This window comes from Oreochromis aureus, linkage group 3 (genome assembly GCF_013358895.1).
Source record: "Oreochromis aureus strain Israel breed Guangdong linkage group 3, ZZ_aureus, whole genome shotgun sequence".
Lineage (NCBI taxonomy): Eukaryota > Metazoa > Chordata > Actinopteri > Cichliformes > Cichlidae > Oreochromis > Oreochromis aureus.
The window spans coordinates 86,423,248-86,449,543 of record NC_052944.1 but is presented as its reverse complement, the minus strand read 5'-3'; the positions used below and the strand labels follow the sequence as shown (position 1 = coordinate 86,449,543).

At 41.1% G+C, this 26,296-nt stretch overlaps 2 protein-coding genes across 5 annotated transcripts; both read right to left on the bottom strand.

Annotated features, from left to right (window-relative positions):
- Positions 1 to 1,801: 1,801 nt before the first annotated feature.
- si:ch73-71d17.2 (RPA-related protein RADX) lies at positions 1,802 to 21,240 on the bottom strand. Of its 3 annotated transcripts, none has more exons than XM_039608321.1 (19): positions 21,139 to 21,240; positions 19,980 to 20,091; positions 19,702 to 19,891; positions 19,521 to 19,630; positions 18,732 to 18,878; positions 18,170 to 18,336; positions 17,599 to 17,755; positions 17,127 to 17,235; positions 16,375 to 16,466; positions 16,119 to 16,244; positions 15,928 to 16,032; positions 15,632 to 15,805; positions 15,382 to 15,506; positions 14,039 to 14,298; positions 13,912 to 13,965; positions 4,921 to 4,964; positions 3,765 to 4,046; positions 3,512 to 3,661; positions 1,802 to 2,983 (listed from the first exon to the last, which is right to left on the bottom strand). In XM_039608321.1, exons 1-19 carry the CDS (start codon positions 21,199 to 21,201, stop codon positions 2,859 to 2,861), a joined length of 2,592 nt encoding a protein of 863 aa, XP_039464255.1. In that variant the 5' UTR covers positions 21,202 to 21,240; the 3' UTR covers positions 1,802 to 2,858. The 3 variants fall into 3 exon arrangements, with proteins under 3 accessions (XP_039464255.1, XP_031613980.2, XP_031613981.2); XM_031758120.2 differs by having other exon boundaries at positions 13,912 to 13,962; XM_031758121.2 differs by having other exon boundaries at positions 18,732 to 18,875.
- Positions 21,241 to 22,403: 1,163 nt separating this feature from the next.
- Positions 22,404 to 24,718, bottom strand: ift46 (intraflagellar transport 46 homolog (Chlamydomonas)). 2 transcript variants are annotated; one of them, XM_031758116.2, is made up of 6 exons: positions 24,616 to 24,718; positions 24,264 to 24,410; positions 23,662 to 23,957; positions 23,366 to 23,459; positions 23,156 to 23,287; positions 22,404 to 23,075 (listed from the first exon to the last, which is right to left on the bottom strand). In XM_031758116.2, the coding sequence occupies exons 2-6, from the start codon at positions 24,390 to 24,392 to the stop codon at positions 22,722 to 22,724; spliced, it is 1,005 nt and encodes a 334-aa protein (XP_031613976.1). In that variant the 5' UTR covers positions 24,393 to 24,410; positions 24,616 to 24,718; the 3' UTR covers positions 22,404 to 22,721. The 2 variants fall into 2 exon arrangements, with proteins under 2 accessions (XP_031613976.1, XP_031613975.1); XM_031758115.2 differs by having other exon boundaries at positions 24,529 to 24,687.
- Positions 24,719 to 26,296: the final 1,578 nt, after the last annotated feature.

Sequence of the window (26,296 nt, the reverse complement as noted above, 5' to 3'; positions counted from 1 at the left end):
TGGTTTCACAGATCAAGTGTTTCTTAAGCCAAGTCACTTTTGAGAATTCCTTAATTAAATGATCAGGTTCCTTAAAAAAGTTTTGAACTTGAAGTGCATTAAAAAAGCTCCCAGGATTCTTGAAAAAGTCCTCGAGTTAATGGATCATTATCTGTGTTGCAAATGTGGTGAAGAGAACTTGCAGTAATTTGCTTTCCACGGAGCGACATTTAAATTTATGCCTGCACATTCAGACTTGAGCTATGAAGCATCATACCTATGTTTTAATGTTGGAGGAGTCTCCTACACTAAAGAAATTAAACAAAAAATGCCATCCTCACTTCAAGACTTCTCTCCAGACATGAAGTCAGGGCTGTAACATATGAAAACATGCATAAACATGTAGCAAAGTCCAAAGAAGGCCATAAAACTTTAGTCTAAAGTAGGCATTGACAGCTGAGGTACACAGTTAACATTATAGGGAAAAACAGTTTTTAAGATGACTCAAAATGTAAAATACTGTAAAATATTTATTTGAACATGGATTGTGTCCATTTTTAAAAAATTTCCTCATTATAGCGTATTTAAAACAATAACTGTTGACCAAAGTGCTATGCATATAAAATCATCAAAAGAGATAAAAACATTGGAAGAAAGGACAAAAATGTAAGAAAGGAAGCATAAAATTAGAATTTGTTTATTTTTCATTTCCTAATTTTTTGCTAAGTGTTCATATTTTTAGAATATTGTGTACATTTTAAATGTGTGCGTACATATTTTGTACACTGTATGGGGTTATGGGCTACAGTCTAAATGGCTTAGATCTGTCTTGGCTGACTTAAAACATGTTGGTTCTACAGCCACCATTATAGCTAGGATTATGAACTTGAATTGGGAGGGGTAAGAAAATATAGAACTCAGCTGTCTGCAATCTACTGACATGTAGGGGTGAACACGTAACAACATTTATATAAGTTCTCAAGTTAATCAGAGTTAATTTAGGTTTTTAAAATTAAGTTACTGAAAAAAGTTCAAAAGGTTCTTACAGAAGTTCTCTAGTGGTTTAAAAAGTTCTCGAAGTTTAAAAGTTCAACAGTTAATTAAATAAGTCTAAGTTCTTATAGATTATCAAGTTCCTATGGAAAATTTGAGAGTTCCTTAATTGTTAAACAAAGATGAGTTCCTAAAAATGCCCAAGCTATTTAGGAAAGTAATCAGGCTCCTTAAAGCATGTACTACATGTTGGTACATACTGCTGAAGTAGTTCGAAACACTGACAACTTTATGAAGGTGAAACTTTTTTTTACCTCCTCTTTCTTATATTTCTTCTTCTATGTCTGGACAAGGTTGTTCAAGCTCTCCTCCATCAGCACCAGCCACAACTGAACTAACTCTTTAAGTCATTATCCAGTCATTGTGGTTTTGTCTTTTCCAATCAGTCTAATTTCTGCTTCCAGACCAGTTTTTTATTTGTGTCACTATTAGTGTTAATGTTTTTTTTATTATTAATATCATTATTATTATTTTACAGAAGGTGTTGGTCAAGGCCATGTTTAGGAATACCAGAATAGAAACTGCACTTTATGAACTCAAAGTGATACAGACCTCCCAATCCTCAAAAAAGATAAATAAAATAACCATAAAATAAAACTACACATCTGTAAGGTGGTTTAAAGAAGTAGATATTCAGATGATCCATGATGGGTTTGAAGATCCAAGAAACTGGTAGTGGAAAAAACACAAAAAGCACTGGAAGATGAATTACTGCTGTCAGTGAGAGAAAACAGCTTTTTAGGGAGTTAAAAACATCAGTTGGACAATATTCACATTCACATGAGGCGACATTTTATTGGGATGTTAAATGAAATATATTTGCTTGAAGTATAAAAACTTCACATGTGTAGAAATCCAAAGAACATTCAGTGAAGAACAACAATGTTTTCCATACTACAGATACAATGTCCCAAGCTGTGAATCCAGGAAAACAAAAATTTATCAAGGTTAACAAAGCGGTTTGGCATATACTAAAATATAAAATATAATTTAAAGTTATTAAATGCTTTTTGTTGGCAAGAACAGATAACAGAAAACAGGTAAACAAAGACAGGATTTCAAAAACACTGCGGACCTGACATTGTAGCACAAATGTTAATCCTATTTCAAAGCCTCCTTCACAGAAAACACACTGAATGTAACAGTGAATACTTTACAGAAATTTTACAGTAAAAAGGCAGAAAATACCACAAACAACGAAACAGCAGCAGCAGCAGTGAGAAGCACAGAAAGTAACCACATCGCATTAATCGCCACATCAGCTCTTCTCTCCTTATAGCTTAAATAAGTTAATTTTTAGTTTAGTTTTAGTTTGAAAAATGTTAAATATTATGTCACAGTCCACAAGAGGAAAATGGGGGATAAAATAAGGTCATAAATCTGAAATTTTAAGGGAAATGAGAAACAATTTTACACTGTAAATACAAAATGGTCCAAACTGAACCGTACAAACGTGAACCAACACAATCTTAGTGTATTATTCAAAATAAAAGCAAAATTAGGCGTAAAAAGGACTTTTTACGCCTAATTTTACCCTAAACAACAACACTTCTAACTCTTTACCTCCTTCTATTAAGCTTATAAACCCTGCTATACACATTTTATTAATACCTCGTTATATTACTGTACTCTTTGAGTACTTTGATGAAGTGGTACTACAACTCCCAGCGTTTTGTAAATAAGAACAATGAAAAAAAGAGAACAGCAATAAAGTGTATAAATTTGTCACTGGAGATGTTACAATGTAGTTAAAATTAGTGTAAAAAACTACAACTCTCAATAGCGTTTGTAATACTAAGTGTACATACTACAGCTCCCATCAGGCATCAGTGGGTCAGCTGAAAGGCTCTGCTTAGGACGAGTTCAGTTGTAGCTCCACCCAGATAACATGCCTCTACAATGCACACCAGCCTCTGATTGGTCAACCGGGACGCCATAGCGATAAGGTCACCTGAGAGGCAAAGAGAAGACCCTTCACTATCACATCTTTGTGTGTGGGAAGGTGTGACCAGATATGCTCCGTGGGAACGTATCTAGTTCGTGAGGACATTTCTGAATTAAGAAGATATTTCTGCTTTGTGGGGACGTTTATGCATTACAAGGACATTTCTGCGTATTAGGACGTTCCTGCATTTTGGGGACAAGTCTGCAATAAAAGGACATTTCTGTTCTGTGGGAACCTTTCTCCTTTAAGAGGAAATTTTAATTATGAAAGTGTTTCTGCTCAGTGTGGACATCTTTGCACAAAGAGGACATTTGTATATTTGATGACCACATTTCCGCATTATGAGGACATTGCTCTCTATAGGAACAATTTTATGGGTTAACTTTTATTTTTATTGCTGTTCTGTGGGGACATTTCTGTTTTAAGGGGACATCTCTGTATTCTGAGCACAGTCTGGCTGGATGCAACACTGGATTTATGAGGACATTTCTGCATTAAAAGGATACACTGCCCAGTCTGAGTGTGTTCACTGACCTGGTGAAGGTGGAGGTGTGTGTGAGGAGAAGGCTCCGTGTGATAAGATGGAGGTCCAGGTGTTGGAGTGAGACGAGAGGAGAGGAGCAGGAGAGGAAGATGAGGCATGGGGGAGAAAGACGGTGTCGATCAGCACTCCGTCTGAGAGAGCTGAGGGGACAGAGGGGTTCATTTACATTTGGAAAATCTGACCGTGTCTCAATAAGATATCATGACAGTCACCATGGTTACCAGTGCGCTTATTAAAGTGTACCTCTCAGTCTCAATGTGTAGTAGCCATCGAGGGTGGAGTCAAATCTCTCAGGCGTCACCCGCCCTCCCATTGCCACCGCAGCCACCTGCTCCTCTCTGTGGGTGTGGTCGTAACGCATCGGGAGTGTCTCCACAGCAACAGGCGAGAAGGCCGGCAAAGTGTGGGCAGTAACAAAAGACGAGGTGTCTTCATCATCATTATCATCGTCTTCGTCGTCTTCATCATTGTTGTCATCAGAGTTTGTGTTTTCAAGGAACTCCATAGAGGCTTCAAAGAGAATCACTGCAGACAGACAGAAAATCGAGTAACATCGTACGGCACCTATGAGGAACGCGGTCCCCGTGGTCACTTATGAGGACCGTAGCTCCTCTGTCTGATTACCAGGTCCATCATCTTTTTGTGTTCTGTCATCTGTGAGGTCCTTGGGCTATTCTGGTAGACACAAGGAGCACAGTTGGGTCTATTTTATGAAAAGTTGCTTTTTCTGGTCTCTTGTGAGGACCTCTGTCCTTTTGGTTTTTTTGTTAGCACCACATTTGATTATTGTTTTTTCTCACCTACGAGGGTCGAATCTTGTGAGGACTAATATTTCTGTTTTTTTCCTTTTAAATGATTACAGTCTCTCTGGTCACAAAAAGGTCCTACTCACTTGTGAGGAGCATAGATTTTCTGAGAACTTCAGTTGATTGGTGGAAATGCCTTTGGTCATTTTCTTTTTTTGCCCTTACGATGATCCTTCTTTTTTCTAGTCAGATGTGAGTAACTCAGGCTTTTTGGCTTCTTGTGATGATTAAACGTTTTCTGGTCACTGCTAAGATTTTTTTTCAGAGTGTGTGTGTGTGTGTCCCATAGGAGGACAACAGCTTTTAAGGAGTCCTTTTCAGGACCAGGTAAAATTTATTTAATTTTATTTACATTTTTATCCCACCTGAGGACCATACTTTTTGGGAGGACCTTTATGTTTTTATTACATGTAAGGAAGAAAACCTCGCAAGTAGACTGAAGTGGTCAGACCTTTTGTCTTAATTATCAGGTAGAGCTGCTGAAGACAAACATTTAAATGAAAAACAAAGGCTCTCTATTATATTTAGATTCGGTCATACAGAAACTTCCTCTCAGCAAAGTGCAGGTTTTTTAAAACAACATTCAGGCTTACCCGTCTTGTTGTTCTGCTCTGGCTGCAGTGTAATCCGGGGACTTCTGAAGGGACAAAACAATTCAACCTCATTCGATTAGACTGTCAGGAGGAGCTCTGATTAGTCAGACACTGGAATAGTGCGGTATGCAGTTTATAAATGGTAAATGGTAAATGGCCTGTATTTATATAGCGCTTTCTAGTCCCTAAGGACCCCAAAGCGCTTTACATATCCAGACATCCACCCATTCACACACACATTCACACACTGGTGATGGCAAGCTACATAGTAGACACAGCCACCCTGGGGCGCACTGACAGAGGCGAGGCTGCCGAACACTGGCGCCACCGGGCCCTCTGACCACCACCAGTAGGCAACGGGTGAAGTGTCTTGCCCAAGGACACAACGACCGAGACTGTCCAAGCTGGGGCTCGAACCGGCAACCTTCCGATTACAAGGCGAACTCCCAACTCTTGAGCCACGATCGCCCCATCAGGTTATACATTAATATAACCTGATGACCTGGAGTCAGTGACATCTGTCAGGAATAGAAATATTGTCCTGCTATTAGTTGCTGCTATTTTTATAATCATCATTAACATTTCAGTATTAATAGTGAGGTTGCAGTTAGATGCATTCAGATGTTCAAATATATGGTTATAGCCTTTATTACAGGTCCAAAGAAGAACCATTTTAAATGGTTCTGTTGAATCTATAATTTAAATGTTATTAATGCTTTTATGATCTCTGTGTAGAGGGCAGAGACAGGACAATACTCTCTGTGCCAAAATGAGACAGGAAACAAAACGCGTCTGCAGAGCATGTTTTGCAGAAGTGAAACTGAAGCCAGAAGTTTAAGTGCAAGGGTGTTTAGTATGCATTTATTGCGGATTAAGCCTTAAGCAGTTGTGGTAGATTGAAACAGTTGTTTATATATTTCACATATAAGTCAAGATCATTACACACAGGATGGCCTTAGCCTGGTTGGTTGCTTAAGTTGAGGTCAACTAAGGTTCAGAAAGCAGATGCAAACTCTGCACGTACACACAGACAAATAGTGAGAGGTCATGACACGTACGTAGCATACACTGCAGACACATACACACAGAAATGCAGAAGTGTGCCGACGTACTTAGAGGAAGTGCACCAGACGAGCGACAGCGAAGAGGGGAAGCACCGACCAAGACAATGTTTTTAGAGCAATGTTAAAGGTCAGGGAACATTTTGTGGTTTGGATTGACGTAAGCTGTACTATTGTCTATTTTTGTAAAAGAGGGGGCTTTGTTATTGTACCCATATAAAACCTTGTCTCATGATTGTAAGTTCAGTTCAACACTGATTGGGTTGTTGAACTCACACATGTGTTCATTAAAATGCCGTCTAAATTGCACACGCCTGGATCTGTGGTTTTATGGATTCTTCTCTCAACATTGAACCCTAACATTTGGGGGCTCGTTCGGTGAGAGAGAGGGAATGTTGGGGTTTTGGTGAGATCCGGGGTCCGTGGTAATTGGACGGGCAGACGGTAATCAGTGGTGAAAGTGAGCAGGCATTCCCGGGGCATTTAAAGGTAAGACACTGCCTGTTGAAATATATTTCAAAAGGTGTCACATTGGGCATGTCAAATTAAAGTCTACTCACTGGAATTACTGGTAAATGTCTGTTTTTTAATTTTGGCGAAATTTTGATGAAGTTTACCGGTTGAAGTAATGATAATGAAGTATAAGTGACAGTACTGAGTAATGAGAATAAAGGAATGAAAAGAGAATTAAAGCAGTTGGACTGCGAAGTGAACTTTTAGAATGATAGGGAATTTGGTCATTGTGTGGGTTCAAGTCCCATTGGTTATGCAACCCTTAAGAACTTTCTCGGAGGTGGCGCCCCTGCTGGATAGAGAAATCTATCCTTCACCTAGCGATGACTAGGGATAGTTTCGGGCAACATCCGAAGAGGACTGGGGAATCTCTAAAACTGTTGAGGGTTGTCCTCAATCTTAATCCTGTGTTGGGTGTAGATTGTTGTTTCAAATTATTCTAAATTTTTCTAGAACGACAGCGGCGTCTGTTAAGAAGCGCATAGCCCGGACGTTGCGATCCCTCCTCGATGCGGACGCGCATTGTTGACCTACCGGCGAGTAGGGTTAGCTCGGTTTGGCTTGACCGTGGGGTACAGGGCATCCTGAGATAAGCTAGGGGTTCAAGTCCCCTATTCTTGCGCTTTTTGGCTACGATAAATTTGGTTAGGGCATTAGCATCGGGCCACCGTCAGGGACGGAATACTGGCTAAAATTGGTCGCAAAAAAGTCAGGGACTTTTATCGGTCGGACCGTTATGGATAAATTTGTCGAAATTTATAGGATTTAAGAGGCCTAAAAAAAATCTGTGCAGTTGTAATTTAAGACGTCTGTAATATAAAATATGAGATCTATGAGTAGGATCAGTCTCTGTGTCAGTCATGCACAGCCGGAAGTGCACTGATTGTGTGTGTAAATGCAAATGAGCAGCAGTGACGCAGAGAGAGGGTGGTTTCAATTTTGAGAGGACTGAGAGCTTTTTGCTAAATGCCTGTATATAAGAGCTTATTATGAGAGTGTAAATACAGTGTGAATATATTAGTGTGGATGCATAGTAAATGACTGAATTTTGATAGATGTATATTTCGTGAGCCATAAATGTTGGTGTGTTTTATTTTTCAGTTATGTGTGTGGGGAGAAGCCGTGAGGATGATGAGAGGTTTCAGTTTTCTTTTCTTTTTCTTTTGACTTGCTCTTTCTGATCATGGAAGGCATGTCCAAAATACTCGTATGAAAGCGTATTTCGAGTGATTTTAACTGTGTGAGTGCTGTCAGTATTTGATTTGAGTGACTCTGCGTGAGTTCTCTGAGTGAGAGAAAGGCAGTGCGTGTGAGACGATTTATGGCGTCTGAAAGAGGTGAGAACTTTTAAAGGTGTGTATGGAATAAAGGAGTGTGAAATATATTTCTTGGGTGATGAAAAAGTAGGATGTGCTAAAGTTTGAAAGTGTTTTTAATTCAAGAAAACAAAAAACAAAGGAGTTAGATTAGTTTGAGGAACAGGAAATATTGCTCTGTGTATCGGGGCTGCAGCAACAGGAAATAGTGAACAGGAACTGTGCATGCCCATATATGGGAACTGAGTGTGTGCAGAAAGAACACAGAGAGACAGACGAGGAAATGGGAGCAAATGAAGCCTTTAAGAAAAAATGAATATAATACTAATTATATGGTCAATACAGGTGGGCGTCTTTCAACTTTGCAACCTTGAGTTCAGCAGCAGAAAAGTAGATTAAAAGAATTGGGAGAATAAGCCAGTTTTTGGCTCGAAATTGTGCGGCTGGATCTCTCACTTTGTCCCTGAAGCGGAGAAGAAGTTCAAAGGACAGTCAATCGCCTGATGAAGACCGATAGAACATCGTGAACTTGAATACAGCAGGCAAACGGCAGTGCCACTGATCCATTAACCCTGATGACGACTGACGACCAGCAGCAGCATGTAAGAGTAATGTAACATGTACTGTGAAAATACAGGCTGGGCAGTTGAACAGTGGGATAAAGAATTGTGGAAGAGCACTGGACATTGAGTGATATTTTGCCATGCTGGGACTTAAATCTGAAAGAAAGACTGTAAAGAAACAGAGAAGAAGACAACAGCTGAGTTGAGACTGTGTTTGCTGGAGCTTTGAAGCCCGAACAGGACATTGTGCAGAGAGGACCAGTGAGAGATGAAGCTGGACGAGTTTGACTGCGAGAATATAGGATATAATTGGATTGAAAATTGAAACCTGAACTCATGAATTGTTTAGGGATGTCCACTACAGCATAACAAAGAGGTAAACATTAGAAAAGGTAGGAATAATGAACGAAAATAATTGTCATTACCTTAATGAATAGAAAACACATACAAATTGTTACATGTGAGATTATTTTTGAAATGAATCAGAAGTGAGATAGTTTGAGTCTAAAGCTCAGTGGTGAAATGCATAAATTAAATATGAATATATCGGATGCAATGAAGAAACAGCTTACACGTAGTGTACATTAACATGAATACATCGCAAGGCAACGAAGAACTCAATGAGTTAATTTAATGAAGAAGCAGTTTACACCCAATTAACATAAAATGCAGGGAAGAACACGCTTACATGCATGGCATAATTGGTGTTTCTGATCAGAGATAGAGAAATGGGTTATTTAACCACTGGTGATAATAATGAAAATGTCTTAGTTTGTTATTTTCAGGGTAAAAAGCAGACCCAGGCCAATTCTCCAGATGCAGGAGTCTGAAGAAATTACAGGTTAACATGAATGGATATGTTAAGGCAAGTTTCTGGTTGAATTGTTCACAGCATGATGTGTCCAGGAACCTGAAAAGCAAGCCCCAGCTCCTGGCTGAAGACTAGGAGTGCTTTATTTAAGGTGGGAAATCAAAATGTGGGTTAGTAATTGGGGAAAAAGAAAACTGACTGCTTAACTGGAGAGTGGGGAAGAAGTCTGGGAGACTGTGAAGCCATAGATGCAAAATAACATATACCCATACACACACAAACAGAAAATGCATTAACCTTATAAAGACAAGCTCTTGAAGCTTAATGAACAGGTATTGATTTAAAACCTGGCTAAGAACATAAGCATATGCAATGAAGATCTGCTTGCTGCTTGTATGAGTGAGAGAATGGTGTGAATGGTTAATACAATTGATGGAAAGATTTAAAATAGATGGAAAAACAAAAGAAAAGTGTCTATAAGAGTGACTCAGGAGTGCTCTTGCACTGATTTATCAAAGTAAGTGATTAGTATAGAAAGAAAATGAAAATAATTCAATAACGTGATAAAGTTTAAACATGTATTCCTCTTGTTAAGTTGGCTGTTGAGCTGTGGGTTTATGCAAATTAGCTGGAGTGAGTGAGTGACAAAGACACTTCCTGTGTGCGTGTGTGTGGCGGAGGCTTTCGGTTCAGTTCAAGAGAGAGCAGTGGCTGTTGAAGAGTATTGGGAGAAATATATAATGGTAAAGTATCAGGATATTTGATTACGGTGGTCAGGTCTGTTCAGAGGGGCAGATTTGGACAGGAAATTTATAATTTAAGGATGATATGTGGTTGAAATTGGTTTTTATCTTGTGCTGAATGAAAACGGTCTTTGATCTTTTGACGAGGTTTTCGTGTGTTGAACGGGTGAAATTTAAGATTGTTTCAGATTTTTGAGGCTGTTGTTTTATTTCCAGAGAGGGTGTTTCATTAAGGCAGGGATAGGTCTGAGAGGGGCCCCAAAAATTTTTTGTAGTAGTAAGTGCACTCAGGAAAAAACCTGTCAGGTGATTTTGTTTGGTACTTTGATGAGCTAATAATCAGCTCTCTTTTTCATTTTTGTTCTAAGCAGGCCTGGAAGAGAGTGAACGGACGGCGCTGACAAAATTACCAAGTACGAAAAATCAGGTGGGCTTTACAGAATTATAATTGATTACAATCAGAGACTGATTGGCGGCAAGTCTCTGTCTAAAAATGGATTGTATCGATTCAATCCAGTCAAAAGTATAGAGAACTATTTTCCTAAACAGGAAAACGAAATAAAACAAATGATTGAGCTCATTTTGCTGATGTGGAGCATCTGATGACGTCTGCGCGGAAGGCTGCAGATCAGCAAAAAATATCATGAGTGAATGCATGTGAGTGAATGTGAGTGACTGGACTAAGGTGGGAATGAATAAATGTGGACAGATTTATCATGTGAGGAAAAGAAAGGGGATGCTTTGTTTTGCTTTTGCCATAGGCAGGACAAGTGGGAGACTTAAATCTGGGGAGGCTGATTTTGGGATGCTGATGTTTGCTTTGAGAAAATTTCTTTTACGGGGTTAGATTATGGGATTACATTATATTGTTGGGAGAATGCTAAATGCTAAAAGGGAAACATTGTTTGATGAGATTCAAGTTACCATTAACTGAGGTAACTCAGGATTAATAACTGTTCTGTTCAAGTTTATTTTTGTTATGACATAGACGGGATCATAAGGGAGAGTTGAGTATGAAATGTAAACTACAGGTTTTGTTTTCAGGAAATTCCAAGGATCCAGACCTTGCATGGAGCAACGAGTTGGAGGAGATTTGACATGATGATTAAATTGATTTTGTTCCTTAAACACAGGTTTTCAGGGCTGAAGCAAAACACCGGAGAGGAGAATTGCTGAGCGGTTCTGGGCAATGAAATGACTAACCTTTTTCCTTTTAATTTGTTAAGCTTGGGTGGAGCATGTTGAGTTTTTTGCCACATGAGATGTGTCAAAAAGAGAGGGGTTTAAGATTTAATTTGTTTAATGTGAAAGGGTTTTACTAGGATTTTATAACGATTGGGGTTGTTTGATAATTTAGATATGGTAAAACTGAGGCAGAGATTGTTAATTCTAAAGAAAGGAGTAAAATGAACTGAATTCTGTTTAGAAGATAAATTGCTGGGGTTAAAAAGAAGTTGTACACCAAATTAAAGGGAAATTGTGGGAATAAAGGATATGCTTTGGGGAAAATAGTGAACATTTTATGAGTAGAAAATGTGGGATTTTTCTTTTGATTTTTAGGATAAGTGGTAACAGTGACATAATGTTAGAATGTTGTTATTTTTAGGGTAGTGGAGAGCTTTTTATGAGGATGTTAAAAGTCTCGCTGACTCAAATGAATAATATTGGAGATTATATATGTAGAAATGATTTTTCATACACATTGCATTTTGGGGCCTTTAACGGAGTTGTGGCTCAGAGAGTCGCCTCTTGAGGGTCATAAACTTTTGGTTAACGTTATGATTAGCCAATCTACTGTGAGAATGACCTGAGTTTTGAAGGATTGCACACGCTTACAGACATACAGAGTTCATCAACACACAGGACAGTATTGATTTGAGGCCTAGGGCCTGAAATTCCTTTAGCTTTTAACTGAATTTGAGTTGGCCCAATAACAAATGACAGAAAGAGGAACTGAATAGGAGTTTTGCTTGTAACTAAACTGAGTGACATATAAAATATTGAGATAACAGATGCAGCTCTAACTTAGTCCTCTTATATAAAAAGCAGTTACAGAATACAGAAATACAGAAAACAGAAGCAAAGGGAGAAAGCTTATATATGTTGGTTAAGTCTGATAAAGTTTAAGTTAGAGGAGGCATTACATTAAAAGCAGCAAAATGAAATAAAATGATATATTCAAACAGGTTATTACCCAGAAAATGGGAGTTCAAAATACTGTTAGAGTTCAGTTTTTAGCTATGATGAAGTTTATCTAGAAGCAATTAACTAGGTGCTTACACTTAGTGATTAAAGTGGTTGTTTTTTCTTTGATCCTTTTAGTAGAATAAGCCGTTATAATGATTTTATGATGATTTTGCTGGTGAGAGGTGACTTTAGATGAGAGGCACTTGCAGCAGCAGGGACAGTTTTGTGCACAGGATGTTGATGATCAGATAAGGAAAAACAGGAACGTATGACAGCAGTGCTGTAAGACTGTTAGAAAGCTGTAGATTGAGATGAGTGATGTTTAAGATTATATAGGAATAAAAGTCAAAACCAAATACGAAATTAGGTTCATGTTTTGAGAACAATCGAGGAACAGAGTAACTTAGAGCATAGTAGGGAGAAAGTGTTTTGTTTCCTTTGCAGGTGGCCAGATTTCCACTAGAGTGGGACCCAGAAAAGGGACAGACCACTAGAGATTCACAAGTGTAAGGGTCTTTCACCGGGTATGAGTGGGTTCTGGGGTGAGGGAGGAGTGCTGATTGAGCTCTGCTCGCACTCTTATTCTCTCATGCCCTGATCAACTTTAGGCTCGCTGATACTTTGGTGTGATTAACCTTAAGCATGAGTGTTCTCAAGTGGGAGCTGGCATTTTATTATTAAGACCACCTAGATGACATGAGGTTGTCTGATTTGTTAAGTCACAGGATGCCAAGAGAGGGTCAGAGCTAAGAACAGTGATCCTAAATGTCCATGATGTCTGGGATGGACAGGGGAGCAGTTGAATGGGCCAAGGAGTGACCCAACACACAGTATGGTGACCTCTTGTGGTCAAGAGGTCAAGAGTGGGAGTGTCAGGAATAGAAATATTGTCCTGCTATTAGTTGCTGCTATTTTTATAATCATCATTAACATTTCAGTATTAATAGTGAGGTTGCAGTTAGATGCATTCAGATGTTCAAATATATGGTTATAGCCTTTATTACAGGTCCAAAGAAGAACCATTTTAAATGGTTCTGTTGAATCTATAATTTAAATGTTATTAATGCTTTTATGATCTCTGTGTAGAGGGCAGAGACAGGACAATACTCTCTGTGCCAAAATGAGACAGGAAACAAAACGCGTCTGCAGAGCATGTTTTGCAGAAGTGAAACTGAAGCCAGAAGTTTAAGTGCAAGGGTGTTTAGTATGCATTTATTGCGGATTAAGCCTTAAGCAGTTGTGGTAGATTGAAACAGTTGTTTATATATTTCACATATAAGTCAAGATCATTACACACAGGATGGCCTTAGCCTGGTTGGTTGCTTAAGTTGAGGTCAACTAAGGTTCAGAAAGCAGATGCAAACTCTGCACGTACACACAGACAAATAGTGAGAGGTCATGACACGTCGTAGCATACACTGCAGACACATACACACAGAAATGCAGAAGTGTGCCGACGTACTTAGAGGAAGTGCACCAGACGAGCGACAGCGAAGAGGGGAAGCACCGACCCGAAGACAATGTTTTTTAGAGCAATGTTAAAGGTCAGGGAACATTTTGTGGTTTGGATTGACGTAAGCTGTACTATTGTCTATTTTTGTAAAAGAGGGGGGCTTTGTTATTGTACCCATATAAAACCTTGTCTCATGATTGTAAGTTCAGTTCAACACTGATTGGGTTGTTGAACTCACACATGTGTTCATTAAAATGCCGTCTAAATTGCACACGCCTGGATCTGTGGTTTTTATGGATTCTTCTCTCAACATTGAACCCTAACACATCCCCCTCAGAACTGACCTCTTGGTTGGCGTGTCCGCCTGCAGAAGCTGCTTCCTCTTCCACGACTTCCTGCTGAAACAAACATGGTGAGTGTGACTCGCGGTCAGAGCTGAGCGCTGCAGTCAAAGCCGGTTTAAAGTCTCACCCTGCTCTGCGGTCCGGAGGACAAGGCGTCGACTTACTGACCAGTGAGGACGGAGAGGCCAGAGAGAGAGAGGGGGATGAGGGGGAGGAGGAGAGGGGAGGTCTGAAGGAATGAGGGGTGGAAAGTAACGGGAGTTGGGAGAAGTAAGAGGGGGAGGAGGGGGGAGATGCGTAGCGGTGGCGAGAAGAGGGCGAGGAAGAGGATGCCGAGGAGGGGCAGAGAGATGAAGCTCGGTCTGTCCAGAACAAGCAGCGATCCTCCTGAAGGAGAGATGAGGAGGTGTTAAAGGAGGAACAGAAGGAGGTCAGGTGATCAGGGGAGTTTACACTGATGGAGACGCTTTGGACAATTCACACAAAGAGCTGATCTTCTTTTAATTAAAGCTGCCGGAGCTCGAGTTTTTTTCCCGATGTTCACTGTGGTGAATCTCGAGAGCAGGAAAGTGATACATGATTTATCCTGTAACCTGTGGTCAATGCTAGCACATTCGTATTCACGAGGCTACACCTGCTTTGTTTCTGAGCATCTTTCCTCACATCTATCCTGAATGTTTACACCAATAATTGGAAAAAAGAGCGTTTAAATTAGGAGCTCCCACCTCATGAACTAATAAGAAAGTGTTTGTTGGTCTGTCTGTTTTCCTGTAGACATGTGACCCATGTCCAAACAGGAAGTTTTAAGTTTTGAAAGCAAGCTAGTTACTTTACAGCAACCTGCTTTTGTCCCTTCCTGAAAGCTTAAAGTCACTCGCTGTTTAGTTCAGCTTGAGACTAAGAGAGACTTTGGCCACCAAAGTCTGTGTCAGAGGAATTAAGACTCACACTGGGTCTCATTTGTATCCGTCACTACTCAGCTCTTTTCTTCATAACTCATGCAAAGGATTAATAAAATAATAAATTATGTCAAATCTGTCTAACTATCTATCTCAGTCATCTGAACCTTCATGTGAACTTTAAACTAAGCGCTGCAAAAATCAAACCTTTAATGTAACTCTCGACTGAAATAAATGAGGTGCACTTGATTTATAACACAAGAGAAAACGAGAGATATGCAGTGAAAATAAACACCAAAAAGTTGTCACATTTTCATCACCGTTGAAGTCATCTCCACCCTTCTACACGCAGCTATCTCCCTCTAGTGGCCATTATAAAGAATACAGGTTACCTGCCAAACCCAGTCTCTGTTATGCTGAATATGAGTTAGTCACATGACCTCACCTCTGCATGTATTTTCATTAGAACAGATGAGAAATGGAAAATAACTCAACTGTTTACAGATCAAATCACAAAGTAAAGCAGTTTACATTTACATAACGAATAATTGTGCACTTTTTAAGCTGTTACCTCTCCTCTGCGGCTATAAGTAACCATGGTGATGGTAGCCTGGATACAGAAGGTGTGTCTCTCCCTGTAACAGAGCCGCTCCACCTCCCTCTTAAGCTCTGCCCCTTGCAGGAATCCCAGCTCACCTGTGTTTTAGATTCAGCACAGGTGAGACGAAAGATCATCATTGAGATACTCGAAGCGGAGAAAAATGAAGATCAGAAAAATGAAACTGCTCTGTGGTCAGGAGCTATAAACACAGCACGCTGACCTCTCCTGTCCTTCATGTATGTTTCCAAGGAGACCGGAGGGGGTGGGTAGATGAAGAAGCCTCCAATCAGGGCCCTGTTCAGAACCTCTTCATCGTCCTGGCTCCTCAGCCACTGCAGGAACTGCCGAACTGGGCGGAGCCTGCGGTAACTCATCTCTGAGTGGTGCCCCTGGCCTGCCAGTCGACCAATCAGGAGAGAGGACAGAGTTGACGCACGCTATTGACCGCCAGGAGGAGTCAGTAGGAGAAATGCTGCAACTGAAAATGAAAATCTAGCTTCGTACACAGCGTGTTACCTGTGCAGTACACCTGTGTGTAGGTGGTGTTGGTCAGGTAGAAGCAGTTGTGACTTTGATCCGAGGACCTGACCACCTTCAGTCGTGTACAAACAACCACGGACACTGCAGACAGAGGATGGGTAAACAAAGATAAAATATGCTGTAGACACACATTCACATGTTTACGGATCAAAGCTACTGTGTCTCACGTGGGTACAGCCTCAGGTGGGTTTCTGGCTGAGACGTGGAGAAAAGTTTCACCATGACTGGCTGCTCACTCATCCCGTCCTCCAATCGTAGCCAGCGATACTCCAGAAGCTCCACCCCTCTGCCATCTTCAAATTAAAATAAAAATTAATAATTAATAATAAAACGCCAATTTCTTTGTGGCTGAACGAAAACTGAAAGAAAATCAGCAACTTGTGTTGTCATTGTGTGTTTTTATCGCCATGGTAACTCCCTCACCCTTGCTCCTGATTCGCTCCGGCCGTCCTGAGAACGTCAGCAGGCCAATAACATCACATTCAGCACCATTAGGGCGGTCCAGCAGCTCCTTACTGACAAAAAGAGTCAGTCTGTGCGCTTGTCTTGCACACCATGACAGCACATCAGCTTTAAACGATCAAAATGAGGACATCTTTGAATTATGGGGACATTTCTCATTTATGAGGACATGCTTGCCTGTTTCAAGGGTAAAGTTTAGTTTCACGGTCAACTGTGAGGGGGAAACATTCAGCTGCAAGGCCCAAGGTTCCCGACAGGAGCAAGAAATGCTTTATTTAAACTAGAAGAGTTTAAATACTGTGCCACGACACATAAGATAATAAATAAAATAAAAAGACTAATACTAATACTAAATAATAAAATACTAATAAAAAGACGAAGAAGAAATACTAATGTACATAGTAGTACTATAGTACGACTGCAATAAAGAGGAAAAAAGAGACTCAGAGCTGTTGAGGAAGAACTTCTTTCTTCAGTTCCTGCAAGAATATCAGCTTTGTGTTCAACTAAGCAGGCCCAGGTTTCACACTAAGTAAGTAAATTGATAGCAGATTATCATTATATTTCAATAAATATGGTTTTTGTGACATTTTTGTTTGGTAGTGTGCCTTGTGATTTTTCTGATGTGAAATATGTGCCGTGGCTCCGAAAGTTTGGGAAACACTGCTCTAAGGGTTTGAGTAGAGTCCTCATGTGCAAACAGGATCATGTACCTGTTGTAGAAGCTGTAGGTGGGTGCAGGGGGCAGATAATCAGGTGAAACAGAGGATTCTTGGAGGACAGAAATCTGTGCAGCAGGATTTCTGCTGTTCACACTGATCTCTGCACAGAAAAACAGAATCAGAGCGATAACTGTGAGTCACAGGTGTCCACGTATACAATGTTCAGTTAGAATAAGTCTGCCTTCTAACCTGTGGTGAAATTTAAAGGTAACTGAGAAGTTGAAAAGGCTAAAATGAAAGATTAAATATAGACGTGTGTGAATAACACAAGTGGGAAAACTCAATGAGAGGCCCACTGGGCACAAAAGCAAAGAATCCCCAGTTCAAACTGAGTTTTAGGGTGAAGTTAATATAATAATATGTTAAGCTTTAAAATCTGCACATCATAAAACACTTTTTACCCCAAAGTACAGGAGTTCAAAAAAAGACTAAAAAAAAGTCTCATTGCTTTTGTCCTGTGTACCTATGTCGTTGAGCTCAGCCTGGTAATGCTGTTTGACTCGATAGCGTCTAAGGCTGATGATGTCACCAGGCTTGAGGCAGCGGTACCAGCTGACACATACACTGTTCCACAACACCACCCACACATTTCCTGTTCGATCGTGCACTTCCAGCACCGCCTGAAGCAGAGGGAGCGAGAGAACAGTTCAGAAAGTCTGGAGTTCCTCAGGGATCAGTATTAGGTCCTCTGGTAATTACATCATTTGTACTACTATGAAAATACAAAGACGTGTTCCTTACGGCTGTTACACTGTGTCTTTATCTGTTTCACTTGAATGACTCTTTAAAACTAACTAAAATACTTTATCAAACCAACATCACAACTAATATTCAATTCTTCCAATGTGCAACACTGAACTAAAAATGAGACTGAATGAGCAGTTTTCCCCTTCTGGCATAGCAATTAATGCTTTTTTACATTGTCTGACGTTGTTTAAGTTTGAGTTAGTTTAAACAGTGAATAGGTAAATAAATAATAGAAATCTTTATCAATGTTTTTACCAATCTCAATAATAGTGCACATGCTCACTGACCTTATAAGGACACTCACAGTTCCTGTCTGTTCTCCCATAATACATGAGATGTGATTTGTTGATGATGCGTACAATCAGTTCGTGCTGGACGGCCCCTCTGGTGATGCCCCGGCGACCGTACAGGTAGGACTCACGCAACTTGGATATGGTCACAGCAGGACATCGTCCTGTTAACACGCAAAGCCAATAAGAATGACATGAATCCACTGAACGGATTTGTCTTAACTCACTTTATATTTTATAATTCTATAATTTACTATTACAATCTTCTGTCATATATCTACTGTTCTAGCGGTCGATGATAATGTTAAAAACGGCAATCACACTGTTTTTTTCTACTCTTATATTTGTGTGATGTCATTGAGAGACAGATACCACACCCACCTGCTCTCTGGGGGACAGGCAATGAGAAGAAAGGCCTACTTCCAGATAAATGGTAAATAAAAAATGGTAAATAAAAGAAAGAATCATGAGTCCTTAAACCTGAAATTGAGAGCACTTCCTGTCTTGAAGTCAGCGGGTTTGTTTGAAGTGATGTTTTTTTTAATGAATACATAGGTACCTTCCTCTGGCTCTTCTTCTGCTTCCTGACCCGCTCCCTCTTTATCAGTGGCTGGAGCTTCCATCCACACCTCCCCGCTGTAGTCCACATTGTTCCACAGTGGGAGAAAGACGCTCCTGCTGGCTCTCAGAGGAACCAAAGGACCTGCTGGTTAAACAACATCAACAAGTCAGAAGCTTTAAAACTGTAAAAGCAAAGTTCAAACTTTAGTTCGCTGTTTAGTTCAGCTTGAGACAAAATGACTAAAGAAGACTTTGATGACCAAAATCTGTGTTAGAGAAATGGACACCATGTCCATCACCACCCAGTTCTTTTCTTCACTACTCATGTAAAGGATGATTCTATCCATCTCAGTCTGATTGAAAGTGACTGGTGGCTGCCATTGCAAGATGTTCTTTAGGGTCAAAAACACCAGAAAACTCTAAAACTAGTTAGAAAGAACAGGTACATTTATCACACTAGTGCACTTTGAAGAGGCCAATGGTTGTGAGCAGAATAACATTTGTGAAGAAGTGAAACAGATCATTTTTTGTGTGGTTCACATGCTTCATATGTGCTACGAGAAGAGCCATCGTGTCAACCTTCTCTTAACTAAGAAGCGCTGCAGAAATCAAACCTTGACCAAAATGAAAGTGGTGCAGTTCATTTGTAACACAAAACAAAAACAGAGATCAGCAGTGAAAAAGAATATAAATTTTTTTTTTCATGTTTTCAGAATTGTTTAAGTCATTTCCAACCTGAAATCTGAAAAATCTGAGAGTCAGAATCTCCTAGTTTCTAGCCTCTTACCTTCAGTTTTTGAGGATCCAAACCAGGGCAAAGAGTCCCAGTCCACATCCGACCATCTGACCCCTACTTCTTCATCCTCGTCCTTCACCTCCAGGCTCACCAGCCTGTAGCTGCAGGAGCACACACAAGTCAGCTGGTCTGACTGCATCACAGCTCCATCTTCTTCATTGTCCTCACTCACCTGTCTCCTTCCCCAAAGGCCCCGGAGCACTCTGGGAGCTGTGCGGTAATGGCAGTGCTGAAAGTGGCGTGTCTCACTGCAAGCCCAGGCCGCAGGATGTTCCTCTCCACCAGCCGGTTCAGACCGGGATCCAGAGTCACCTGAACCCGGCAGTCCCCATCACTCAATGTGGCGTCGTACAAGTCGTCACCTGAAGACATCAAACTGGTAAAACCCAGAGAAAACCAGTATCGTCATCAGATTGAAGTATCAAACAACCAGTTAAAACCGGGTCCGACCTTTGAGGACGGCCTGGGGGAAGTAGACGGGGAAGCCCTGGTCCCTGGTATAACGCTGCAAGTCCACCACATAGAGGAACTCCCTGCAGACGACTGAAGAGGATGGAGATGCCTGCAAGGCAAAAACAAGTGTTAAAAATGTAATATACTCTTCTTTTACTTCTTAACATAGCTCCTGCTACACCTGTAGACGTTCATAACCAACTATGGGCTCAGTGTATGTACTTGCTGCTCCAAAAGCTCAGTTTATCACTGTTTTTTCTAGTCTTGGATCTGTATGACATCACATAGAGGACAGAAGGGGCAGCCAATGAGAAGAAAGTTGTTTTAAAGGAGGAGGAGCAGGGGGGAGTTTAAAGGGCCAAAATAAGATTAAATTATTATTTTAAACTGTCATTCAGGTAAAACTGAAGAAAGTTTTAGTGAATAAAAAGTGAATAAAACATTTTGGAGCTGGAATTGAGCAGAATCGTTTCTACTTTAAGTCTGAGTGATGATAAGCAGTCTTAAAAACAACATACAACAGGTACAACATAAAAACGGATTGATTTTTAAAGGATAAAAACAGGTTATACTCTAAATCCGTCATTTACTGACGCCTTCAGGCTGAGGTACGTCACACAAACCAAATCCAATTTTAAAAACGTACTAATCAATGATTTTCGTATTCCACGCCTTCAAATGAACAAACCCAAAACACATCTGGCTTTTTTTCTAAATACTTATGATCCTAATTTGATTTCGGCACAACATTCAGTCACCGGACGGGTTGCTGTTTCTTTTTAGAAAGCGCGTTTCAAGCAGCTCATCCATTATCTGACATTTAAGCATGTTTCTTACAGGCTAAAAGCTAACGGATATAACACAGTTTGGACATGTTTCTACGTCTCTATTATGTAATATTAATTTAGTAATCGGTCAGTAAACATGGCGGATCCTTTTCTATATCACATATGTTTTTTTAATGTGAGAATCATTCAGCAGCGCTAACACGTCATACTGACTGCGCTGGTCAAGATAAAGCTGAAGGTTTTTGAATGGAGTCTGGTGGAGGATAGGGTGGCGGCAAAAAAGGCGGGAGATTTAGCAGCTGTAGGAACCGGTTAATCAATCAGACCGATCAAGATCGTCCTGGCGGCTGTATGTAGTGGAAGCACACCTTGTTAGTACCGGGTCTGGACCGGGCCAGGGTTCTGTGGAAGAGGCAGCCCGCGGCTGCCATGTTGAAGAAGCCCAAACAATAACAGTGCGGTGCATTGTGGGAGGAGGGAGGAGACGCAGTTTTTTTTTTTACAGCTTAAAATACTAATAAAACAAAAGAGGATTATTTGTTAAATTAGTGTTAAAAATCTAAATGTTTAGAAGTAAAACACACCTAAAGAAAACTTCTGAAAACGTCTTTTAAAATTATATTTGGAGCTTGACCTTTGACCTCATGTAACCAGTGTGTTTCTGCGTTGTGTCTGACAAAGAAAGGTAAAAGAAAGAAAAACCTCAAACTAAATAACTGCTCGCTCCAGCTCCTCTCCCACAGGGGAATTGTAGAAAAGGCGCGGCATTTATTTTTACATTAAACATAAAGTACGAACTGATATGGACCATATTTGACATAAGATAAGAAAAAAAAACACCAACAAAAAATCCGACATACCTGACAAAGAAAGGTAAAAGAAAGACCTCCGAGTAAATAACTTGCTCGCTCCAGCTCCTACAACCAAATACAAACAGTGGGGGGAGAGGGTTAGCTCAACCCATCACAACTTCCAAGCTAGCCATAATTATATATTCGTGCTAGCATTAATGGCGCCTAAAACACATTTATGGCACACACGTACTACACATTTATAGCGTCTAACAAAAAACAGGCATAATGATGACAATAATTGAACTAAAATCACTATCAGAAACATCAGGGTGCCTAAATATGAATTATATGTGTGTTGTACACGGTCTGGAAAGAAATGACAGCCACCTCTCCCACGGGGGAATTGTAGAAAACGGGAGAGACCAAAGGGGTACACTGTATTTATAGGGTTGCACCAACGAAGAAGAACAATGAGAAGGGGCTCTAACCGATAATGAATATAACTACAGGCTTGAAGGTCCTCACAGTCAGGTATAAAGAACACAGTTTGTGTAATTATAACAATATGTAATCTATGACTGGGTTACACTCACAGAGTTTACTTTATTAGTTACATATGTAAATATTTAAGAAAAATTGTGTACGTTTCTGTTCTGTGTCCTGTTTGTTTGTATATGTGTCTTTTTGGCTGCTGTTACAACCAAATTTCCCCTTGTGGGACAATTAAAGGATTATTCTATTCTATTCTATTCTATTCTACATATAATATATATGGGCATCTTTGAGTAACATAGACGGTTTTTGCAGGCTCAGGACTTTACAGATGTTCAGACAGTGACCTTGTTCTGAGCAGCTGGTTTATTACAGTGTTTATCAAGGACCTTCATCTGGTTCCTGAAGTATTCAGGCTGCTGCAGGTGGCACAGGTTCACAGTGAAAGTAAGCTTAGGTTAGATGAAGCTCGAAAGCTGTGTTTTTACAAAGAGCTTGAACATGGCTTTTATTTCAGTGGACAAACAGAAAACAAATTGAGGAAATAAACAAAAGCAGAGCAACAGGTTCTCAGCACAAAAGAGTCGAACATCTGGCACATCTGGGGTTAGTTTTCAGTTCCTGAACAGACTTTTGTGACCCTCTGGATGTCGTACTTCCAGCCACTAAGCTCTGCGTGTGAAGTGCTGCGAGTCTCTGAACTCCAGGTAGAGGCTGAAGAGCAGGTGCAGGGACTGGACGTGGCTGCCATAAACGGGGATGTCGAGCAGGCCACACACGATGTCCGCATACTGCGGCAGGTCACAGTTCAGGCGGGCGGACGGCAGCTGCAGGCGGTCCAGCAGCTCCTCCAGCTCGGTTGGCCACTCCTGCATCAAGCTGTCGATGTCAGGCATCGGTCGGCTGTACTGGACGCTCGCTGGCGGCTTGGAGCGGTGCAGCGCGCTGATGCTCTCCACCCAGCTGTCCACTGCCCGCGGGTTGCTCTGAGGGTTGGCAATGCTCGTCACCTTCTTCACCTGCAGGAGAGGAAACAATGAGGAGTGACTCTGACTTTAATGCTGAGTGTGTGTGTGTACAGGTGTGTGTGTGTGTGTACCTCGGTGGCGCCGTGCTGCTTGGTCTCCTCCGACAGAAACAGCGACAGCACCGTCGGGTCCGACTGCTTCACGCTGGGCTCATCCAGAACCAGCAGCCCCAGGTTGTCCGGTTTGTCATCGGGCCTCGGCACCTGTGGGATTACAACATGAGGTCACTCTGAGGTCAGAGGTTGCGCTTTCTGTGCTATCAGGTGTGATTGTGTTCGAACCTTGAGGAAGGCGTCAATGTCTCCCACCGCGGGGATGAAGTCCGGGATAAATGGCTTCAGGTTGTGCTCCAGCTCAACAGACTCGGGGGTGTATCTGAGACAAAACATGGAAGCACTCCAGATGTGTGCATGACAACTACGTGATTTACTGCAGGGCTTAACAATATAAAGTGCTTTGTGGTGACTGTTGTTGTGATTCGGTGCTTTATCAATAAACTTTGATAAGGTTTTTTTTAGCAGAAACAAGCACCAGATGGTGTTAAAAAACATGAGTTGGCACGTGTGTCTCTGCTCACCGTGTGATGTACTGGAACAGCTCTTTGATGTCGGTGCTGACAGGCAGGCTGGCGTAGTCGGCGGGATCATACAGGCCCTCCGGCGCCTTGTGGAGCTTGCTGTCCTCCTCCGACTCGTCATCTTCGGAGTCGTCGTCGTCGTCGTCATCATCTTCTTCGTCATCATCCTCTTCTTCCTCTTCTGGCCGCCCCCCTGCCGGCTCCTTCCCCCTCCCGTGGTCCTCGTCAAACTCGTCGCTGCTGCTGTGGGCCGACATCAGGCTGTGAACCCTCCTGCTGCTCCTCCTGAACTCCACCTGAAAGACGAAGGAACAAAACCAGGACCTGAGACCAACCTGGAGCATGGCAGGAGTGACTCAGCTTACAGTTCAACTCTGATGGAAGGAAACTTTATTTACTGTTTTAATAAAAACTAGGGTTTAAAACATGATGCTCACAACTTAACATCACCGGATTCAGTCTTCTGTCATTTCTACACAGCTTCTTATATGAGACGAGTTTGTGACTGGAAACACCTTGAGCTTTAAATAAAGAAGAAACACGAGCAGGCGTCACGATCACCGGTTAAACCGGAGCTCTCCGCAAGGACAGGAGGAGATTACCTGGGGCTGGCTGCGCGGAGTCGGGCTGTACACGCTCGGTACCTCCTCGGCGTCCGCCACATCCAGGCTCTCGTCGTACGGCTGGTTCTTCAGCAGGCGGCCTCCTCTGTCCCGGTCAGCCCGCTCCATCGGAGTCCGGCGGGTCAGCTGCGGGCGGACACAGTAAAACCTCCATCAGAAACAACGGTTTACAGTAGCATTAGCCGCCTAGCAGCAGACAGCTAACAAGAAGCCGACACCGGCGGTTTTAAGCCGGTTAACCCACCTGAGACAGCACACACTCGGCATACAGAGACAAACGACCTGCCGGCAGAGCTAAATTCAAATCCGATAAATGTTTTAAATGTCTTACTTGACGTCTGAGTTCAAGCCAAACTCGCTTTTCGGCGTCAAAATGGCCTTTGTGGAATGTTACGTATCCTGGCAACGGGACGGGAAGGGCATCATGGGTAGTGTAGTTAGAATCAAATGAGAGCAGAAGCTCCAGCTGCAAGGCATATTATATTATATTATATTATATTATATTATATTATATTATATTATATTATATTATATTATATTATATAGAATAAAAAATAAGTGCTTTAAAGTAACTGGAAGAAAATGAAACAGTGGTGCATTTATTATTGGATGGATGGCTGAGGTTCCTCTAAATCTGGAGACTGAATGACTGAAATAAAAACAAATAAATAAAAATGTTAACAAAACCATTTTAAATCCAAAAAAATCAAATCTTTTTAAAAAGAAAAACTATTGAGGCTCATTGTCATCAATATATTTCTGATGAACACACAGGGAAAGGTTTCCTGAAGTGTGAAGTGACGATATTTATTCATCTGTTCTCAATAACAAAGGGTTTACACAAACAAGGCCGTCCACAGCTGTTTGTGGGGTGCCGACTCCTCTTAATAAAGGTACTTGAGTTATTTTGTTATTGCGGTGCTGTGGATGTTTTCCACCTACCTGAAACAATTCAGGTTTCCTGGCAGCTTTTCACAGTCTCTCAGGAGAGTTTTTAAAGATGAACGAAAACAGCAAATAATCATAAAATAATATTTCAGGGCTTTGGTTTTAGTTGTGCATTATTCTTTTTTCATGCTATCTTTTGTCTTTTATCCTTGTCTCATCTGGTGCTGTTTAAATCCTATATTAAATGAAATTGATGTTTCTCATAAATCAGCACTGGCATTGATGATTATAAAATCCTGAGGCAAAAACGATTCTTTCATTAAACTTTATTAAAGCGTTTGGGTCATTGCAGATTTCCTTTCGAGGTCGTTACATTTTGATGATCTTGATTTTATGTTGGTTGGAAGTCACAGCTGTGCAACCTGTATGTGTCACCACCACTCAACATCATCCTCATCGTTTAGTGCACCTTTATTCTTCAGTTATGCTGAACAGGTTTTTACTCCAGAAAACAAGAGGCACTCGCGCCCTGAGGACACGTTCCCAGATAGTTACCACCTCATAAGCTGTTATTTGGTTCAGAAGTCAATTAAGAAAACCTTTATTTAGAGAGCACATCTTAATCCGGGTGCAAATACAAATTGTGAAACCCTGATAGGTTTGTAGCTTGAACCTATTCGCTGGAACGTCGAGGACAATGTAATTACACAGCAAGCAAGACTCGAGTAGGCAAGTTCTTTATGTTTCACGTGCACGGGAGAGAACTGGACAGGTGCCGTTCCTTCGCTTGACCCCAGTTGCTCTCGTCCGCTCTCCCGTAACACTGCTCTTTTATTGTGGTTACATGAATATGCATAGGTTCATTAACATATGACCTCTTATATAGGTATACATGTGAACAAAGAATACCCTGTGTGTGTGTGTGTGTGTGTGTGTGTGTGTGTGTGACTCCCCAAAGCTGGTGCCAGGAGTCTAGCGGTCCATCTAAACAAAAGGCTCTTAAACTCAAACAGAGTCTAAGAGCCACAGATATACGTGTGTTTGCTATACCATATATCAGCAAGAGAAAATACGACCTCTCCTAGGAGGCGTGTGATCTATGCCAGAACACTCTGAAGAGGAGT

What these genes read in the sequence shown, in the direction of transcription:
- si:ch73-71d17.2 (XM_039608321.1), bottom strand. Translation starts at nt 21,201, where the DNA reads ATGGCAGCCGCGGGCTGCCTCTTCCACAGAACCCTGGCCCGGTCCAGA. An exon ending in CCAGACCCGGTACTAACAAG is followed by an intron (nt 20,092 to 21,138) that starts GTGTGCTTCCAC and finishes TTTGCCTTGCAG; the next exon opens with GCATCTCCATCCTCTTCAGT. An exon ending in CTACACATTGAGACTGAGAG is followed by an intron (nt 3,662 to 3,764) that starts GTACACTTTAAT and finishes CTGTCCCCTCAG; the next exon opens with CTCTCTCAGACGGAGTGCTG.
- ift46 (XM_031758116.2), bottom strand. Translation starts at nt 24,392, where the DNA reads ATGGAGCGGGCTGACCGGGACAGAGGAGGCCGCCTGCTGAAGAACCAG. An exon ending in CTCCGCGCAGCCAGCCCCAG is followed by an intron (nt 23,958 to 24,263) that starts GTAATCTCCTCC and finishes TTCGTCTTTCAG; the next exon opens with GTGGAGTTCAGGAGGAGCAG. An exon ending in AGCAGCACGGCGCCACCGAG is followed by an intron (nt 23,076 to 23,155) that starts GTACACACACAC and finishes CCTCTCCTGCAG; the next exon opens with GTGAAGAAGGTGACGAGCAT.